At 48.6% G+C, this 20000-nt stretch overlaps 1 protein-coding gene across 1 annotated transcript in view; it reads right to left on the bottom strand.

Moving 5' to 3' along the window:
* LOC118382932 (glutamate receptor ionotropic, NMDA 2A-like) overlaps positions 1–20000 on the bottom strand; it is an 86593-nt gene that overhangs the window by 28350 nt on the left and 38243 nt on the right. The window contains 1 exon segment of the mRNA XM_052517659.1: positions 11827–12065. Coding sequence (XP_052373619.1) covers positions 11827–12065 — 239 coding nt within the window.

Genomic DNA, 20000 nt, shown 5'->3' with positions numbered 1-20000 from the left:
CCAGGGACATGACTGATACATAAACTGGAGTCAACACGAGGGACATGACTGATACATAAACTAGAGTCAACACGAGGGACATGACTGATAAACTGGAGTCAACACGAGGGACATGACTGATACATAAACTAGAGTCAACACGAGGGACATGACTGATAAACTGGAGTCAACACGAGGGACATGACTGATAAATAAACTGGAGTCAACACGAGGGACATGACTGATACATAAACTGGAGTCAACACCAGGGACATGACTGATAAATGAACTGGAGTCAACACGAGGGACATGACTGATACATAAACTGGAGTCAACACCAGGGACATGACTGATAAATGAACTAGAGTCAACACGAGGGACATGACTGATAAATGAACTGGAGTCAACACGAGGGACATGACTGATAAATGAACTGGAGTCAACACCAGGGACATGACTGATACATAAACTGGAGTCAACATGAGGGACATGACTGATAAATGAACTGGAGTCAACACGAGGGACATGACTGATAAATGAACTGGAGTCAACACGAGGGACATGACTGATAAACTGGAGTCAACACGAGGGACATGACTGATAAATAAACTGGAGTCAACACCAGGGACATGACTGATAAATGAACTGGAGTCAACACGAGGGACATGACTGATAAACTGGAGTCAACACGAGGGACATGACTGATAAATAAACTGGAGTCAACACGAGGGACATGACTGATACATAAACTGGAGTCAACACCAGGGACATGACTGATAAATGAACTGGAGTCAACACCAGGGACATGACTGATACATAAACTGGAGTCAACATGAGGGACATGACTGATAAACTGGAGTCAACACGAGGGACATGACTGATAAATGAACTGGAGTCAACACCAGGGACATGACTGATAAATGAACTGGAGTCAACACGAGGGACATGACTGATAAATGAACTGGAGTCAACACCAGGGACATGACTGATAAATAAACTGGAGTCAACACGAGGGACATGACTGATACATAAACTGGAGTCAACACCAGGGACATGACTGATACATAAACTGGAGTCAACACCAGGGACATGACTGATAAATGAACTGGAGTCAACACGAGGGACATGGCTGATATATTAACTGGAGTCAACACGAGGGACATGAATGATAAACTGGAGTCAACACGAGGGACATGACTGATACATAAACTGGAGTCAACACGAGGGACATGACTGATAAATGAACTGGAGTCAACACGAGGGACATGACTGATAAATGAACTGGATTCAACACGAGGGACATGACTGATAAATAAACTGGAGTCAACACCAGGGACATGACTGATAAATGAACTGGAGTCAACATGAGGGACATGACTGATACATAAACTGGAGTCAACACGAGGGACATGACTGATAAATGAACTGGAGTCAACACCAGGGACATGACTGATACATAAACTGGTATCAACACGAGGGACATGACTGATACATAAACTGGAGTCAACACGAGGGACATGACTGATACATAAACTGGAGTCAACACGAGGGACATGACTGATACATGAACTAGAGTCAACACGAGGGACATGACTGATAGATAAACTGGAGTCAACACGAGGGACATGACTGATACATAAACTGGAGTCAACACGAGGGACATGACTGATAAATGAACTGGAGTCAACACGAGGGACATGACTGATAAATAAACTGGAGTTAACACGAGGGACATGACTGATAAATGAACTGGAGTTAACACGAGGGACATGACTGATAAATGAACTGGAGTCAACACGAGGGACATGACTGATAAATAAACTGGAGTTAACACGAGGGACATGACTGATAAATAAACTAGAGTCAACACGAGGGACATGACTGATAAATGAACTGGAGTTAACACGAGGGACATGACTGATAAATGAACTGGAGTCAACACGAGGGACATGACTGATAAATGAACTGGAGTCAACACGAGGGACATGACTGATAAATGAACTGGAGTCAACAAGAGGGACATGACTGATACATAAACTGGAGTCAACATGAGGGACATGACTGATAAATGAACTGGAGTCAACACCAGGGACATGACTGATAAATAAACTGGAGTCAACACGAGGGACATGACTGATAAATGAACTGGAGTCAACACGAGGGACATGACTGATAAACTGGAGTCAACACGAGGGACATGACTGATAAATGAACTGGAGTCAACACCAGGGACATGACTGATAAATGAATTGGAGTCAACACGAGGGACATGACTGATAAACTGGAGTCAACACGAGGGACATGACTGATAAATGAACTGGAGTCAACACGAGGGACATGACTGATAAATAAACTGGAGTCAACACGAGGGACATGACTGATACATAAACTGGAGTCAACACGAGGGACATGACTGATAAATAAACTGGAGTCAACACGAGGGACATGACTGATACATAAACTGGAGTCAACACGAGGGACATGACTGATAAATAAACTGGAGTCAACACGAGGGACATGACTGATAAATTAACTGGAGTCAACACGAGGGACATGACTGATAAATGAACTGGAGTCAACACGAGGGACATGACTGATAAATAAACTGGAGTCAACACGAGGGACATGACTGATAAATAAACTGGAGTCAACACGAGGGACATGACTGATACATAAACTGGAGTCAACACCAGGGACATGACTGATAAATTAACTGGAGTCAACACCAGGGACATGACTGATAAATGAACTGGAGTCAACACCAGGGACATGACTGATAAATGAACTGGAGTCAACACGAGGGACATGACTGATAAATGAACTGGAGTCAACACGAGGGACATGACTGATAAATAAACTGGAGTCAACACGAGGGACATGACTGATAAATGAACTGGAGTCAACACGAGGGACATGACTGATAAATAAACTGGAGTCAACACGAGGGTCATGACTGATAAATGAACTGGAGTCAACACCAGGGACATGACTGATAAATGAACTGGAGTCAACACGAGGGACATGACTGATAAATGAACTGGAGTCAACACGAGGGACATGACTGATAAATGAACTGGAGTCAACACCAGGGACATGACTGATAAATGAACTGGAGTCAACACGAGGGACATGACTGATAAATGAACTGGAGTCAACACCAGGGACATGACTGATAAATGAACTGGAGTCAACACGAGGGACATGACTGATACATAAACTGGAGTCAACACGAGGGACATGACTGTTAAATGAACTGGAGTCAACACGAGGGACATGACTGATAAATGAACTGGAGTCAACACGAGGGACATGACTGATACATAAACTGGAGTCAACACGAGGGACATGACTGATAAATGAACTGGAGTCAACACGAGGGACATGACTGATACATAAACTGGAGTCAACACGAGGGACATGACTGATAAATGAACTGGAGTCAACACGAGGGACATGACTGATACATAAACTGGAGTCAACACGAGGGACATGACTGATAAATGAACTGGAGTCAACACGAGGGACATGACTGATAAATGAACTGGAGTCAACACGAGGGACATGACTGATAAATGAACTGGAGTCAACACGAGGGACATGACTGATACATGGGAGTCAACACGAGGGACATGACTGATAAACTGGTATCAACACGAGGGACATGACTGATAAATTAACTGGAGTCAACACGAGGGACATGACTGATACATGGGAGTCAACACGAGGGACATGACTGATAAACTGGTATCAACACGAGGGACATGACTGATAAATTAACTGGAGTCAACACGAGGGACATGACTGATAAATGAACTGGAGTCAACACGAGGGACATGACTGATACATAAACTGGTATCAACACGAGGGACATGACTGATACATGGGAGTCAACACGAGGGACATGACTGATAAACTGGTATCAACACGAGGGACATGACTGATACATGAACTGGAGTCAACATGAGGGACATGACTGATAAATGAACTGGAGTCAACACGAGGGACATGACTGATACATAAACTGGTATCAACACGAGGGACATGACTGATACATAAACTGGTATCAACACGAGGGACATGACTGATAAATGAACTGGAGTCAACACGAGGGACATGACTGATAAATGAACTGGAGTCAACACGAGGGACATGACTGATAAATGAACTGGAGTCAACACGAGGGACATGACTGATACATAAACTGGAGTCAACACGAGGGACATGACTGATACATGAACTGGTATCAACACGAGGGACATGACTGATACATAAACTGGTATCAACACGAGGGACATGACTGATACATAAACTGGTATCAACACGAGGGACATGACTGATACATAAACTGGTATCAACACGAGGGACATGACTGATAAATTAACTAGAGTCAACACGAGGGACATGACTGATACATAAACTGGAGTCAACACGAGGGACATGACTGATACATAAACTGGAGTCAACATGAGGGTCATGACTGATAAATTAACTAGAGTCAACACGAGGGACATGACTGATACATAAACTGGAGTCAACACGAGGGACATGACTGATACATAAACTGGTATCAACACGAGGGACATGACTGATAAATGAACTGGAGTCAACACGAGGGACATGACTGATAAATGAACTGGAGTCAACACGAGGGACATGACTGATAAATGAACTGGATTCAACACGAGGGACATGACTGATAAATAAACTGGAGTCAACACGAGGGACATGACTGATAAATGAACTGGATTCAACACGAGGGACATGACTGATAAATAAACTGGATTCAACACCAGGGACATGACTGATACATAAACTGGAGTCAACACGAGGACATGACTGATAAATGAACTGGATTCAACACGAGGGACATGACTGATAAATGAACTGGATTCAACACGAGGGACATGACTGATAAATAAACTGGAGTCAACACGAGGGACATGACTGATAAATGAACTGGATTCAACACGAGGGACATGACTGATAAATGAACTGGATTCAACACGAGGGACATGACTGATAAATAAACTGGAGTCAACACGAGGGACATGACTGATAAATGAACTGGATTCAACACGAGGGACATGACTGATAAATAAACTGGATTCAACACCAGGGACATGACTGATACATAAACTGGAGTCAACACGAGGGACATGACTGATATATTAACTGGAGTCAACACGAGGGACATGACTGATACATAAACTGGAGTCAACACGAGGGACATGACTGATAAATAAACTGGAGTCAACACGAGGGACATGACTGATAAATAAACTGGAGTCAACACGAGGGACATGACTGATACATAAACTGGAGTCAACACGAGGGACATGACTGATACATAAACTGGAGTCAACACGAGGGACATGACTGATACATAAACTGGAGTCAACACGAGGGACATGACTGATACATAAACTGGAGTCAACACGAGGGACATGACTGATAAATTAACTGGAGTCAACACGAGGGACATGACTGATACATAAACTGGAGTCAACACGAGGGACATGACTGATAAATGAACTGGAGTCAACACGAGGGACATGACTGATAAATGAACTAGAGTCAACACGAGGGACATGACTGATAAATTAACTGGAGTCAACACGAGGGACATGACTGATAAATAAACTGGAGTCAACAGGGTGTCAGGGTAGGAGAGGTGTGTCAGGGAAGGAGGACGGGGTGTCAGGGTAGGAGAGGGTGTCAGGGTAGGATGAGGGGTGTCAGGGTAGGAGGAGGGGGTTTCAGGGTAGGAGGAGAGGTATCAGGGTAGGAAGAGGTTAGTCAGGGTAGGAGGAGGGGTGTCAGCGTAGGAGAAGGGGTGTCAGGGTGGGAGGAGATGTTGTCAGGGTGGGAAGAGGGGTGTCAGAGCAGAGTGTGTGCCAGAGACTGGCCCTAACCCAGGCTAAGAGACAGTAGAAACAGACAGGTCCTAACCCAGGCTAAGAGACAGTAGAAAGAGACTGGCCCTAACCCAGGCTGAGAGACAGTAGAAACAGACTGGCCCTAACCCAGGCTGAGAGACAGTAGAAAGAGACCGGCCCTAACCCAGGCTGAGAGACAATAGAAACAGACTGGCCCTAACCCAGGCTAAGAGACAGTAGAAACAGACTGGCCCTAACCCAGGCTAAGAGACAGTAGAAACAGACAGGTCCTAACCCAGGCTAAGAGACAGTAGAAAGAGACTGGCCCTAAAGCAGGGTATGAGACAGTGGAAGAGACTGGCCTTAACCCAGGCTGAGAGACAGTAGAAAGAGACCGGCCCTAACCCAGGCTGAGACAGTAGAAAGAGACTGGCCCTAACCCAGGGTAAGAGACAGTAGAAAGAGACTGGCCCTAACCCAGGCTGAGAGACAGTAGAAAGAGACTGGCCGTAACCCAGGCTAAGAGACAGTAGAACAAGACTGGCCCTAACCCAGGCAGAGACAGGAGAAACAGACTGGCCCTAACCCAGGCAGAGACAGGAGAAACAGACTGGCCCTAACCCAGGCTAAGAGACAGTAGAACAAGACTGGCCCTAAGCCAGACTGAGACTGTAGAAACAGACTGGCCCTAACCCAGGCTAAGAGACAGTAGAAAGAGACTGGCCCTAACCCAGGCTGAGAGACAGGAGAAACAGACTGGCCCTAACCCAGGCTGAGAGACAGGAGAAACAGACTGGCCCTAACCCAGGCTGAGACAATAGAAACAGACTGGCCCTAATCCAGGCTAAGACAATAGAAACAGACTGGCCCTAACCCAGGCTAAGACAATAGAAACAGACTGGCCCTAACCCAGGCAGAGACAGGAGAAACAGACTGGCCCTAACCCAGGCTGAGACAGTAGAAAGAGACTGGCCCTAACCCAGGCTAGGAGACAGTAGAAAGAGACTGGCCCTAACCCAGGCTAGGAGACAGTAGAAACAGACTGGCCCTAACCCAGGCTAAGACAATAGAAATAGACTGGCCCTAACCCAGGCTGAGACAGTAGAAAGAGACTGGCCCTAACCCAGGCAGAGACAGTAGAAAGAGACTGGCCCTAATCCAGGCAGAGACAGGAGAAACAGACTGGTCCTAACCCAGGCAGAGACAGTAGAAACAGACTGGCCCTAACCCAGGCAGAGACAGGAGAAACAGACTGGCCCCTAATCCAGGCAGAGACAGTAGAAAGAGACTGGCCCTAATCCAGGCAGAGACAGGAGAAACTGACTGGCCCCTAATCCAGGCAGAGACAGGAGAAACAGACTGGTCCTAACCCAGGCTGAGACAGTAGAAAGAGACTGGCCCTAACCCTGGCTAGGAGACAGTAGAAAGAGACTGGCCCTAACCCAGGCTGAGGCAGTAGAAAGAGACTGGCCCTAACCCAGGCTAGGAGACAGTAGAAAGAGACTGGCCCTAACCAGGCTAGGAGACAGTAGAAAGAGACTGGCCCTAACCCAGGCAGAGACAGGAGAAACAGACTGGTCCTAACCCAGGCAGAGACAGGAGAAACAGACTGGCCCTAACCCAGGCAGAGACAGTAGAAACAGACTGGTCCCTAACCCAGGCAGAGACAGTAGAAACAGACTGGTCCTAACCCAGGCTGAGACAGGAGAAACAGACTGGCCCTAATCCAGGCTGAGACAGGAGAAACAGACTGGTCCTAACCCAGGCAGAGACAGTAGAAACAGACTGGCCCTAACCCAGGCAGAGACAGTAGAAACAGACTGGTCCTAACCCAGGCAGAGACAGTAGAAACAGACTGGCCCTAACCCAGGCAGAGACAGTAGAAACAGACTGGTCCTAACCCAGGCAGAGACAGTAGAAACAGACTGGCCCTAACCCAGGCAGAGACAGGAGAAACAGACTGGCCCTAACCCAGGCAGAGACAGGAGAAACAGACTGGCCCTAACCCAGGCAGAGACAGGAGAAACAGACTGGCCCTAACCCAGGCTGAGAAACAGTAGAAACAGACTGGCCCTAACCCAGGCTGAGAGACAGGAGAAACAGACTGGTCCTAACCCAGGCTGAGAGACAGTAGAAAGAGACTGGCCCTAACCCAGGCAGAGACAGGAGAAACAGACTGGCCCTAACCCAGGCAGAGACAGGAGAAACAGACTGGCCCTAACCCAGGCAGAGACAGTAGAAACAGACTGGCCCTAACCCAGGCAGAGAAAGGAGAAACAGACTGGCCCTAACCCAGGCAGAGACAGGAGAAACAGACTGGCCCTAACCCAGGCAGAGACAGGAGAAACAGACTGGCCCTAACCCAGGCAGAGACAGTAGAAACAGACTGGCCCTAACCCAGGCAGAGACAGGAGAAACAGACTGGCCCTAACCCAGGCAGAGACAGTAGAAACAGACTGGCCCTAACCCAGGCAGAGACAGGAGAAACAGACTGGCCCTAACCCAGGCTGAGACAGTAGAAACAGACTGGCCATAACCCAGGCAGAGACAGTAGAAACAGACTGGTCCTAACCCAGGCAGAGACAGGAGAAACAGAATGGCCCTAACCCAGGCTGAGAGACAGTAGAAACAGACTGGTCCTAACCCAGGCAGAGACAGTAGAAACAGACTGGTCCTAACCCAGGCAGAGACAGTAGAAACAGACTGGCCCTAACCCAGGCAGAGACAGTAGAAACAGACTGGCCCTAACCCAGGCAGAGACAGGAGAAACAGACTGGCCCTAACCCAGGCTGAGACAGTAGAAACAGACTGGCCCTAACCCAGGCAGAGACAGGAGAAACAGACTGGCCCTAACCCATGCAGAGAAAGGAGAAACAGACTGGTCCTAACCCAGGCTGAGAGACAGGAGAAACAAACTGGTCCTAACCCAGGCAGAGACAGTAGAAACAGACTGACCCTAACCCAGGCAGAGAAAGGATGGCTAGTAAAGTACAGGAGCAGAATAGAGAACAGAGACAGAGGGTGAGGTGATGTAGGAGCAGAATAGAGAACAGAGACAGAGGGTGAGGTGATGTAGGAGCAGAATAGAGAACAGAGACAGAGGGTGAGGTGATGTAGGAGCAGAATAGAGAACAGAGACAGAGGGTGATGTGATGTAGGAGCAGAATAGAGAACAGAGACAGGGTGAGGTGATGTAGGAGCAGAATAGAGAACAGAGACAGAGGGTGAGGTGATGTAGGAGCAGAATAGAGAACAGAGACAGAGGGTGAGGTGATGTAGGAGCAGAATAGAGAACAGAGACAGAGGGTGATGTCATGTAGGAGCAGAATAGAGAACAGAGACAGAGGGTGAGGTGATGTAGGAGCAGAATAGAGAACAGAGGTAGAGGGTGAGGTGATGTAGGAGCAGAATAGAGAACAGAGACAGAGGGTGAGGTGATGTAGGAGCAGAATAGAGAACAGAGACAGAGGGTGAGGTGATGTAGGAGCAGAATAGAGAACAGAGACAGAGGGTGAGGTGATGTAGGAGCAGAATAGAGAACAGAGACAGAGGGTGAGGTGATGTAGGAGCAGAATAGAGAACAGAGACAGAGGGTGAGGTGATGTAGGAGCAGAATAGAGAACAGAGACAGAGGGTGAGGTGATGTAGGAGCAGAATAGAGAACAGAGACAGAGGGTGAGGTGATGTAGGAGCAGAATAGAGAACAGAGACAGAGGGTGAGGTGATGTAAGAGCAGAATAGAGAACAGAGACAGAGGGTGAGGTGATGTAGGAGCAGAATAGAGAACAGAGACAGAGGGTGAGGTGATGTAGGAGCAGAATAGAGAACAGAGACAGAGGGTGAGGTGATGTAGGAGCAGAATAGAGAACAGAGACAGAGGGTGAGGTGATGTAGGAGCAGAATAGAGAACAGAGACAGAGGGTGAGGTGATGTAGGAGCAGAATAGAGAACAGAGACAGAGGGTGAGGTGATGTAGGAGCAGAATAGAGAACAGAGACAGAGGGTGAGGTGATGTAGGAGCAGAATAGAGAACAGAGACAGAGGGTGAGGTGATGTAGGAGCAGAATAGAGAACAGAGACAGAGGGTGAGGTGATGTAGGGAGCAGAATAGAGAACAGAGCAGAATAGAGAACAGAGACAGAGGGTGAGGTGATGTAGGAGCAGAATAGAGAACAGAGACAGAGGGTGAGGTGATGTAGGAGCAGAATAGAGAACAGAGACAGAGGGTGAGGTGATGTAGGAGCAGAATAGAGAACAGAGACAGAGGGTGAGGTGATGTAGGAGCAGAATAGAGAACAGAGACAGAGGGTGAGGTGATGTAGGAGCAGAATAGAGAACAGAGACAGAGGGTGATGATGTAGGAGCAGAATAGAGAACAGAGACAGAGGGTGAGGTGATGTAGGAGCAGAATAGAGAACAGAGACAGAGGGTGAGGTGATGTAGGAGCAGAATAGAGAACAGAGACAGAGGGTGAGGTGATGTAGGAGCAGAATAGAGAACAGAGACAGAGGGTGAGGTGATGTAGGAGCAGAATAGAGAACAGAGACAGAGGGTGAGGTGATGTAGGAGCAGAATAGAGAACAGAGACAGAGGGTGAGGTGATGTAGGGCAGCAGAATAGAGAACAGAGACAGAGGGTGAGGTGATGTAGGAGCAGAATAGAGAACAGAGACAGAGGGTGAGGTGATGTAGGAGCAGAATAGAGAACAGAGACAGAGGGTGAGGTGATGTAGGAGCAGAATAGAGAAAAGAGACAGAGGGTGAGGTGATGTACACCTACATTCTATACCCTAACCCCTACCCAGTACCCTAGCCCCTACATTCTACACCTTAACCCCTACATTCTACACTCTAACCCCTATATTCTACACCCTAAACCCTACATTCTACATCTTAACCCCTACATTCTACACCCTAACCCTACTCAGTATCCTAGCCCCAGACATTCTACACCTTAACCCCTACATTCTACACCCTAACCCTACCCAGTACCCTAGACCCTACATTCTACACCCTAACCCCTACATTCTACACCCTAACCACTGCATTCTACAACCTAACCCCTACCCAGTCCCCAGAATAACCCCTACCCAGTACCCTAACCCCTACCCAGTACCCTACCCCTACCCAGTACCCTAACCCCTACCCAGTACCATAACCCCTACATTCTACACCCTAACCCCTACCCAGTACCCTAACCCCTACCCAGTACCCTAACCCCTACCAGTACCCTAACCCCTACCCAGTAGCCCAACCCCTACCCAGTCCCATAACCCCTACCCAGTACCCTAACCCCTACCCAGTACCCTAACCCCTACCCAGTACCCTAACCCCTACCCAGTACCATAACCCCTACATTCTACACCCTAACCCCTACCCAGTACCCTAACCCCTACCCAGTACCCTAACCCCTACCCAGTACCCTAACCCCTACCCAGTACCCTAGCCCCGACCCAGTACCCTAACCCCTACCCAGTACCCTAGCCCCTACATTCTACACCCTAACCCCTACATTCTACTCCCTAACCCCTACACAGTACCCTAACCCCTACCCAGTCCCCTAACCCCTACCCAGTACCCTAACCCCTACCCAGTACCCTAACCCCTACCAAGTTCCCTAACCCCTACCCAGTACCCTAACCCCTACATTCTACATCCTAACCCCTACCCAGTACCCTAACCCCTACCCAGTACCCTAGCCCCTACATTCTACACCCTAACCCATACATTCTACACCCTAACCCCTACATTCTACACCCTAACCCCTACCCAGTACCCTAACCCCTACCCAGTACCCTAACCACCACCCAGTACCCTAACCACCACCCAGTACCCTAACCCCTACCCAGTACCCTAACCACTACCCAGTACCCTAACCACTACCCAGTACCCTAACCCCTACCCAGTACCCTACCCAGTACCCTAACCCCTACCCAGTACCCTAACCCCCACCCAGTACCCTTCAGTCTTACCCTGCTGATGGTGAAGAGCAGACCAGGTCGTCCATTACAGACTCCAGTGAAACAGTATCTCAGCCTCCAGTAGAAGAGGTGTTCTGATATGAAGGTAATTAGAGACAGGCCCATGGCGGTAGCCAGCATGTAAAACACTCCGGCCATGTTGTCTATATCCAGCTGACTGGACATCACCTCGTTCTTCTCATTGTGACAGATGCCTGTTAGCCAGATAGCCTCCAACTCCTCCATCTCACCTGGAGAAGAGGGGAGAGAGAGAGAGAGAGAGAGAGAGAGAGAGAGAGAGAGAGAGAGAGAGAGAGAGAGAGAGAGAGAGAGAGAGAGAGCAGAGAGCGAGAGAGAGAGAGAGAGAGAGAGAGAGAGAGAGAGAGAGACAGAGAGAGAGAGAGAGAGAGAGAGAGAGAGAGAGAGAGAGAGAGAGAGAGAGAGGTTGAGGTAGAGAGATAGAGAGATTGAGAGGTAGACAGTAAGTAAAGGCTATGACATGATCTATTGATAGAGAGAGAAGGGGGTGAGGAGGGGTGAGGAGGGGGAGACAGAAGGGGGTGAGGAGGGGGAGACAGAAGGGGGTGAGGAGGGGTGAGGAGGGAGAGACAGAAGGGGGTGAGGAGGGGGGAGGAGGGGGAGACATAGGGGGTGAGGATGGGGAGACAGAAGGGGTGGAGAGGGGTGAGGAGGGAGAGACAGAAGGGGGTGAGGAGGGGTGAGGAGGGGGAGACAGAAGTGGGTGAGGAGGGGTGAGGAGGGAGAGACAGAAGGGGGTGAGGAGGGGGAGACAGAAGGGGGTGACGAGGGGTGAGGAGGGAGAGACAGAAGGGGGTGAGGAGGGGTGAGGAGGGATGAGGAGGAGGAGACGGTAATGTAACCATGGTAACTGTGTGACGGTAATACTGTAGTCTGCTAGCTGGCTGTGTGAATGTAACCATGGTAACTGTGTGACAGTAATACTGTAGTCTGCTAGCTGGCTGTGTGAATGTAACCATGGTAACTGTGTGACAGTAATACTGTAGTCTGCTAGCTGGCTGTGTGAATGTAACCATGGTAACTGTAGTCTGCTAGCTGGTCTGTCTTCCTGTTATTAGCTATCATAGCAGGCCTACCAATAATATACCCGTATTCCTGAAGTGTGCACTCGTTCACTACATCCCATGTGGGAGTCTCCTATTTCTCATTCGAGTCCTTTCCTTTCAGATCACTGAAGGGAACAAGTGTACACTTTGTGAGGAAGGACAGATAGTGGGACCAGAGTGGAACATGCTAGCTGTGTGGCCTGGTAGGGAAGGCTGTAATGTAGTGTAGTGGAGATGTGGTGGATATACTCTACACTGTTTCCCTCAGGGAAAATGGTGTCCATTTAGTGGAGCTGTATGGTCCAGGTACTGCTGCTCTCCTCTCCTCTCCTCTCTCCCCTTTCTCATCCCTCTCTCCTCCTATCCTCACTCCTCTCCTCTCTCCCCTTTCTCATCCCTCTCCCCTCTCTCCTCTCTCCCCTTTCTCCTCTCCTCCTCTCTCCCCTTTCTCATATCTCTCCTCTCCTCCTCTCTCCTCCTCTCTCCTCTCCTCTCTCCTCTCTCCTCTCCTCTCTCCCCTCCATCCATCTCCTCCTCTCCTCCTCCTCTCCTCTCCTCTCTCCCCTCTCATCCATCTCTCCTCTCTCCCCTTCTCATATCTCTCCTCCTCTCCTCTCTCCTCCTCTCCCTCTCCTCTCCCTCTCCTCTCCTCCCTCTCCCCTTTCTCATCCCTCTCCCTCTTTCTCATATCTCTCCTACTCCTCCCTCTCCCCTTTCTCATATCCTCTCCTCTCCCTCTTTCTCATATCCTCTCCTCTCCTCCCTCTCTCCCTCTCCCTCTCTCCCCTTTCTCATCCCTCTCCTCTCCTCTTTCTCATATCTCTCTTCCTCCCTCCTCTCTCTCCCCTTTCTCATATCTCTCCTCTCCTCTCTGCCCTCCTCTCTCCCCCTTTCTCATCCCTCTCTTCTCTCTCCTCTTTCTCATATCTCTCCTCCGCTCCTCTCTCCTCTCTGCCCTCCCTCTCCCCTTTCTCATATCGCTCTCCTCTCTCCTCCTCCTCTCCTCCTCTCTCTCTCCTATCTCCTCTTTCTCATATCTCTCTCCTCTCCTCCCTCCTCTCTTCTCCTCTCCTCTCCCTCCTCTCTCCCCTTTCTCAACCATGTCTCCTCTTCTCCTCTCATCCTTCTCTCCTCCTCTCCTCTCATCCCTCTCCTCCTCCTCATCCCTCTCTCCTCCTCTCATCCCTCTCCTCCTCTCCTCACTCTCATCCCTCACCTCCCTCCTCTCCTCCTCTCCACCCTCACCTCCTCTCCTCCTCTCATCCCTCACCTCCTCTCATGCCTCCCCCTCTCATCCCCTCTCATGCCTCTCCTCACTCTCTCCTCTCCTCCCTCTCTCCTGAATCAGAATGAGTGAGCTAACTGTAAGTGGCTCTGGATAAGAGCGTCTGCTAAATGACTAACATGTCAATGTAGAGAGACATGAAGAGAGTGTTGGATATTATGGGAGACGAGAAGAGAGACGAGAGGAGAGTTTAGGATATGTAGAGAGACAAGAAGAGAGTGTAGGATATGAAGAGAGACGAGAAGAGAGAAGATGAGAGACGAGAAGAGAATGTAGGATATGAAGAGAGACAAGAAGAGAGATGAGGAGAGTGTAGGATATGTAGAGAGACGAGAAGAGAGGGTAGGTTATGTAGAGAGACGAGAAGAGAGGGTAGGATATGAAGAGAGACAAGAAGAGAGATGAAGAGAGGGTAGGATATGAAGAGAGATGAGAAGAGAGGGTAGGATATGTAGAGAGACGAGAAGAGAGTGTAGGATATGAAGAGAGATGAGAAGAGAGGGTAGGATATGAAGAGAGATGAGAAGAGAGGGTAGGATATGCAGAGAGACGAGAAGAGAGTGTAGGATATGAAGAGAGATGAGAAGAGAGGGTAGGATATGTAGAGAGACGAGAAGAGAGTGTAGGATATGAAGAGAGACGAGAAGAGAGGGTAGGATATGAAGAGAGATGAGAAGAGAGGGTAGGATATGTAGAGAGACGAGAAGAGAGTGTAGGATATGAAGAGAGACGAGAAGAGAGGGTAGGATATGAAGAGAGACGAGAAGAGAGTGTAGGATATGAAGAGAGATGAGAAGAGAGTGTAGGATATGTAGAGAGATGAGAAGAGAGTGTAGGATATGAAGAGAGATGAGAAGAGAGGGTAGGATTTTCAAGCAACAAGAGAAGAGGAAAGGAGAGAAGATGAGAGGAGAAGAGAAGAGAAGAGAAGAGGAGAGCCGAGCAGAGGAATGGAGAGGGAGAGGAAAGAAGAGGAGATCAAGGGAAATGAGAGGTGAGCAGAGGGAAAGAAAGAGAGGGAGAAAGGGGAAAGGAAAGGAGAGGAGGAGGGAAAAGGAAGAGTAACGGAAAGGAAAGGAGAGGAAAGGAAAGGAGAGGAAAGAGGAAAAGAAGAGGAGATGAAAGGAAAGGAGAGGTGAGCAGAGGAAAGGAGAAGAAAGAGGGAGGAGAGGAGAGGAAGGAAAGTAACGGAAAGGAAAGGAGAGGAAAGGATAGCAGAGGAAAGAAGAGCAGAGGAAAGGAAAGCAGAGGAAAGAAGAGCAGAGGAAAGGAAAGCAGAGGAAAGAAGAGCAGAGGAAAGGAAAGCAGAGGAAAGGAAAGCAGAGGAAAGAAGAGCAGAGGAAAGGAGAGGGAGAGGAGAGGAAAGAAGAGGAGAGGAAAGAGGGAGGAGAGGGGGAAGAGGAGGAGAGGAAAGGAGATAAGAGGAAAGGAAATGAGAGTAAAGGAGGCAAAGGAAAGGAGAGGAGAGGAAAGGAGAGGAGAGGAGAGCAGAGGAGAGGAGAGGGAGAGGAGAGGAGAGGAGAGATGAGAGGAGAGGAGAGGAGATGAAAGGAGGGGAAAGGAAAGGAGAGGAGAGCAGAGGAAAGGAGAGGAGAGGGAGAGGAGAGAGAGGAGAGGAGATGAAAGGAGAGGAAAGGAGGGAAAGGAAAGGAGAGGGGAGCAGAGGAAAGGAGAGGAGAGGAGAGGGAGATGAAAGGAGAGGAAAGGAGGGGAAAGGAAAGGAGAGGAGAGCAGAGGAAAGAAGAAGAAAGAGGGAGGAGAGGAGAGGAAAGAAGAGCAGAGGAAAGGAAAGCAGAGGAAAGAAGAGCAGAGGAAAGGAGAGGAGAGGAGAGTAGAGTAGAGGAAAGAAGAGGAGAGGAAAGGAAAGCAGAGGAAAGAAGAGCAGAGGAAAGGAGAGGAGAGGAAAGAAGAGGAGAGGAAAGAAGAGGAGAGGAAAGAGGGAGGAGAGGGGAAGAGGCCCCTCCTGTCTCAGCCTCCAGTATTTATGCTGCAGTAGTTTATGTGTCGGGGGGCTAGGGTCAGTTTGTTATATCTGGAGTACTTCTCCTGTCCTATTCGGTGTCCTGTGTGAATCTAAGTGTGCGTTCTCTAATTCTCTCCTTCTCTCTTTCTTTCTCTCTCTCGGAGGACCTGAGCCCTAGGACCATGCCCCAGGACTACCTGACATGATGACTCCTTGCTGTCCCCAGTCCACCTGGCCATGCTGCTGCTCCAGTTTCAACTGGCCTGGGCCCTAGGACCATGTCCCAGGACTACCTGACATGAGGACTCCTTGCTGTCCCCAGTCCACCTGGCCATGCTCCTGCTCCAGTTTCAACTGTTCTGCCTTACTATTATTCAACCATGCTGGGTCATTTATGAACATTTGAACATCTTGGCCACGTTCTGTTATAATCTCCACCCGCACAGCCAAAAGAGGACTGGCCACCCCACATATGCTCTCTCTAATTCTCTCTTTCTTTCTCTCTCTCTCGAGGACCTGAGCCCTAGGACAGTGCCCCAGGACTACCTGACATGATGGCTCCTTGCTGTCCCCATTCCACCTGACTGCTGCTGCTCCAGTTTCAACTGTTCTGCCTTATTATTATTCGACCATGCTGGTCATTTATGAACATTTGAACATCTTGGTCATGTTCTGTTATAATCTCTACCCGGCACAGCCAGAAGAGGACTGGCCACCCCACATAGCCCGGTTCCTCTCTAGGTTTCTTCCTAGGTTTTGGCCTTTCTAGGGAGTTTTTCCTAGCCACCGTGCTTTTACACCTGCATTGTTTGCTGTTTGGGGTTTTAGGCTGGGTTTCTGTACAGCACTTTGAGATATCAGCTGATGTACGAAGGGCTATATAAATAAATTTCATTTGATTTGATTTGAGGAGAGGAAAGGAGAGAAGAGGAAAGGAAATGAGAGTAAAGGAGAGCAAAGGAAAGGAGAGAGAGTGAAAGGAGAGGAGAGGAGAGCAGAGGAGAGAAAGAGGAGAGAGAAGGAGAGAGAGCAGAGCAGAGCAGAGCAGAGCAGAGAGAGAGAGGAGAGGAGAGGAGAGGAGAGGAGAGGAGAGGAGAGGAGAGGAGAGGGAGAGGAGAGGAGAGGAGAGGAAAGGAAAGGAAAGGAAAGGAGAGGAGAGCAGAGCAGAGCAGAGGAGAGGAGATGATAGGAGAGGAGAGGAGAAGAGAGGAGAGGAGAGGAGAGGAGAGGAGAGGAGAGGAGAGGAGAGGAAAGGAAAGATGAAAGAAAGGAAAGGAAAGGAGAGGAGAGGAGAGCAGAGGAGAGTAGAGGAGATGAGAGGAGAGGAGAGGAGAGGAGAGGAGATGAAAGGAGGGGAAAGGAAAGGAGAGGAGAGGAGAGGAGAGGAGAGAAAAGGAGAGGAAAGGAGAGGAAAGGAGAGGAAAGGAGAGGAGAGGAGAGGAGAAGAAAGGAGAGGAGAGGAGAGGAGAAGAGAGGAGAAGAGAAGAGAAGAGAGGAGAGGAGAGGAAAGGAAAGCAGAGGAAAGGAAAGCAGAGGAAAGGAAAGCAGAGGAAAGGAAAGCAGAGGAAAGGAGAGGAGAGGAAAGAAGAGCAGAGGAAAGAAGAGCAGAGGAAAGAAGAGCAGAGGAAAGGAGAGGAGAGGAAAGGAAAGCAGAGGAAAGGAAAGCAGAGGAAAGGAGAGCAGAGGAAAGAAGGAGGAGAGGGGAAGAGGAGGAGAGGAAAGGAGATAAGAGGAAAGGAAATTAGAGTAAAGGAGAGCAAAGGGAAGGAGAGGAGAGGAAAGGAGAGTAGAGCAGAGGAGAGGAAAGGAGAGGAGAGCAGAGGAGAGGAGAGGAGAGGAGAGGAGAGGAGAGGAGATGAAAGGAGAGGAAAGGAGGGGAAAGGAAAGGAGAGGAGAGCAGAGGAAAGAAGAAGAAAGAGGGAGGAGAGGAGAGGAAAGAAGAGCAGAGGAAAGGAAAGCAGAGGAAAGAAGAGCAGAGGAAAGGAGAGGAGAGGAGAGTAGAGTAGAGGAGAGGAGAGGAGATGAAAGGAGAGGAAAGGAGGGGAAAGGAAAGGAGAGGGGAGCAGAGGAAAAGAGAGGAGAGGAGAGGAGATGAGAGGAGAGGAGAGGAGATGAAAGGAGAGGAAAGGAGGGGAAAGGAAAGGAGAGGAGAGGAGAGGAGAGGAGAGGAGAGAAAAGGAGAGGAAAGGAGAGCAGAGCAGAGGAGAGGAGAGGAGAGGAGAGGAGAGGAGAGGGAGAGGAGAGGAAAGGAAAGGAGGGGAAAGGAGGGGAAAGGAAAGGAAAGGAAAGGAGAGGAGAGGAGAGCAGAGGAGAGGAGAGGAGAGGAGAGGAGAGGAGAGGAGATGAGATGAGAGGAGAGGAGAGGAGAGGAGAGGAGAGGAGAGGAGAGGAGATGAGAGGAGGGAGAGGAGAGGAGATGAGATGAGAGGAGAGGAGAGGAGAGGAGAGGAGAGGAGATGAGAGGAGAGGAGAGGAGAGGAGAGGAGAGGAGAGGAGAGGAGAGGAGAGGAGAGGAGAGGAGAGGAGAGGAGATGAGAGGAGAGGAGAGGAGAGGAGAGGAGAGGAGAGGAGAGGAGAGGAGAGGAGATGAGATGAGAGGAGAGGAGAGGAGATGAGAGGAGAGGAGAGGAGAGGAGATGAAAGGAGGGGAAAGGAAAGGAGAGGAGAGGAGAGGAGAGGAGAGAAACGGAGAGGAAAGGAGAGGAAATGAGAGGAAAGGAGAGGAGAGGAGAGGAGAGGAGAAGAGAGGAGAAGAGAAGAGAGGAGAGGAGAGGAGAGGAGAGGAGAGGAGAGGAGAGGAGAAGAGAAGAGAAGAGAAGAGAAGAGAAGAGAAGAGAAGAGAAGAGAAGAGAAGAGAAGAGAAGAGAAGAGAGAGAGGAGAGGAGAGAGGTGAGGAGAGGAGAGGAGAGGAGAGGAGAAGAGAGGAGAGGAGAGGAGAGGAAAGGAGAGGAGAGGAGAAGAGAGGAGAAGAGAAGAGGAGAGGAGAGGAGAGGAGAGGAGAGGAGAGGAGAGGAGAGGAGAGGAGAGGAGAGGAGAAGAGAGGATCGGAGAGAGAGGAGAGGAAAGGAAAGGAGAGAAAAGGAGAGGAAAGGAAAGGAGAGGACCACAAACAGCGAGGTGTAGACAACACAGTGAAATGCTTACTTGCCAGTTCTCCTCTCTTGGACTTGGCTGAACAGAAGTGTAACAGTAGAGAAGACAGATGAAAAAACAGACAGAAATACATACAACCCTATTTACACACAACCCTATTTACATATACCCTATTTACATATACCATATTTACATATACCCTATTTACATATACCCTATTTACATATACCATATTTACATACACCCCTATTTACATACAGCCCTACTTACATATACCATATTTACATACAGCCCTATTTACATATACCCTATTTACATATACCATATTTACATATACCATATTTACATATACCCTATTTACATATACCCTATTTACATACATCCCTATTTACATACATCCCTATTTACATATACCATATTTACATACAGCCCTATTTACATATACCCTATTTACATACAGCCCTATTTACATATACCCTATTTACACACACCCCTATTTCCATATGCACTATTTACATACAGCCCTATTTACATAAACTCTATTTACATATACACTATTTACATAAAACCCTATTTACATATACCCTATTTACATATACCATATTTACATATACCCTATTTACATATACCCTATTTACATATACCATATTTACATACAGCCCTATTTACATATACCCTATTTACATACAGCCCTATTTACATACAGCCCTACTTACATATACCCTATTTACATATACCATATTTACATATACCCTATTTA

The sequence above is a fragment of the Oncorhynchus keta genome, unplaced genomic scaffold (genome assembly GCF_023373465.1).
Source record: "Oncorhynchus keta strain PuntledgeMale-10-30-2019 unplaced genomic scaffold, Oket_V2 Un_scaffold_9288_pilon_pilon, whole genome shotgun sequence".
Taxonomy (NCBI): Eukaryota; Metazoa; Chordata; class Actinopteri; order Salmoniformes; family Salmonidae; genus Oncorhynchus; species Oncorhynchus keta.
This window is presented reverse-complemented; position numbering and strand designations above follow the sequence as displayed.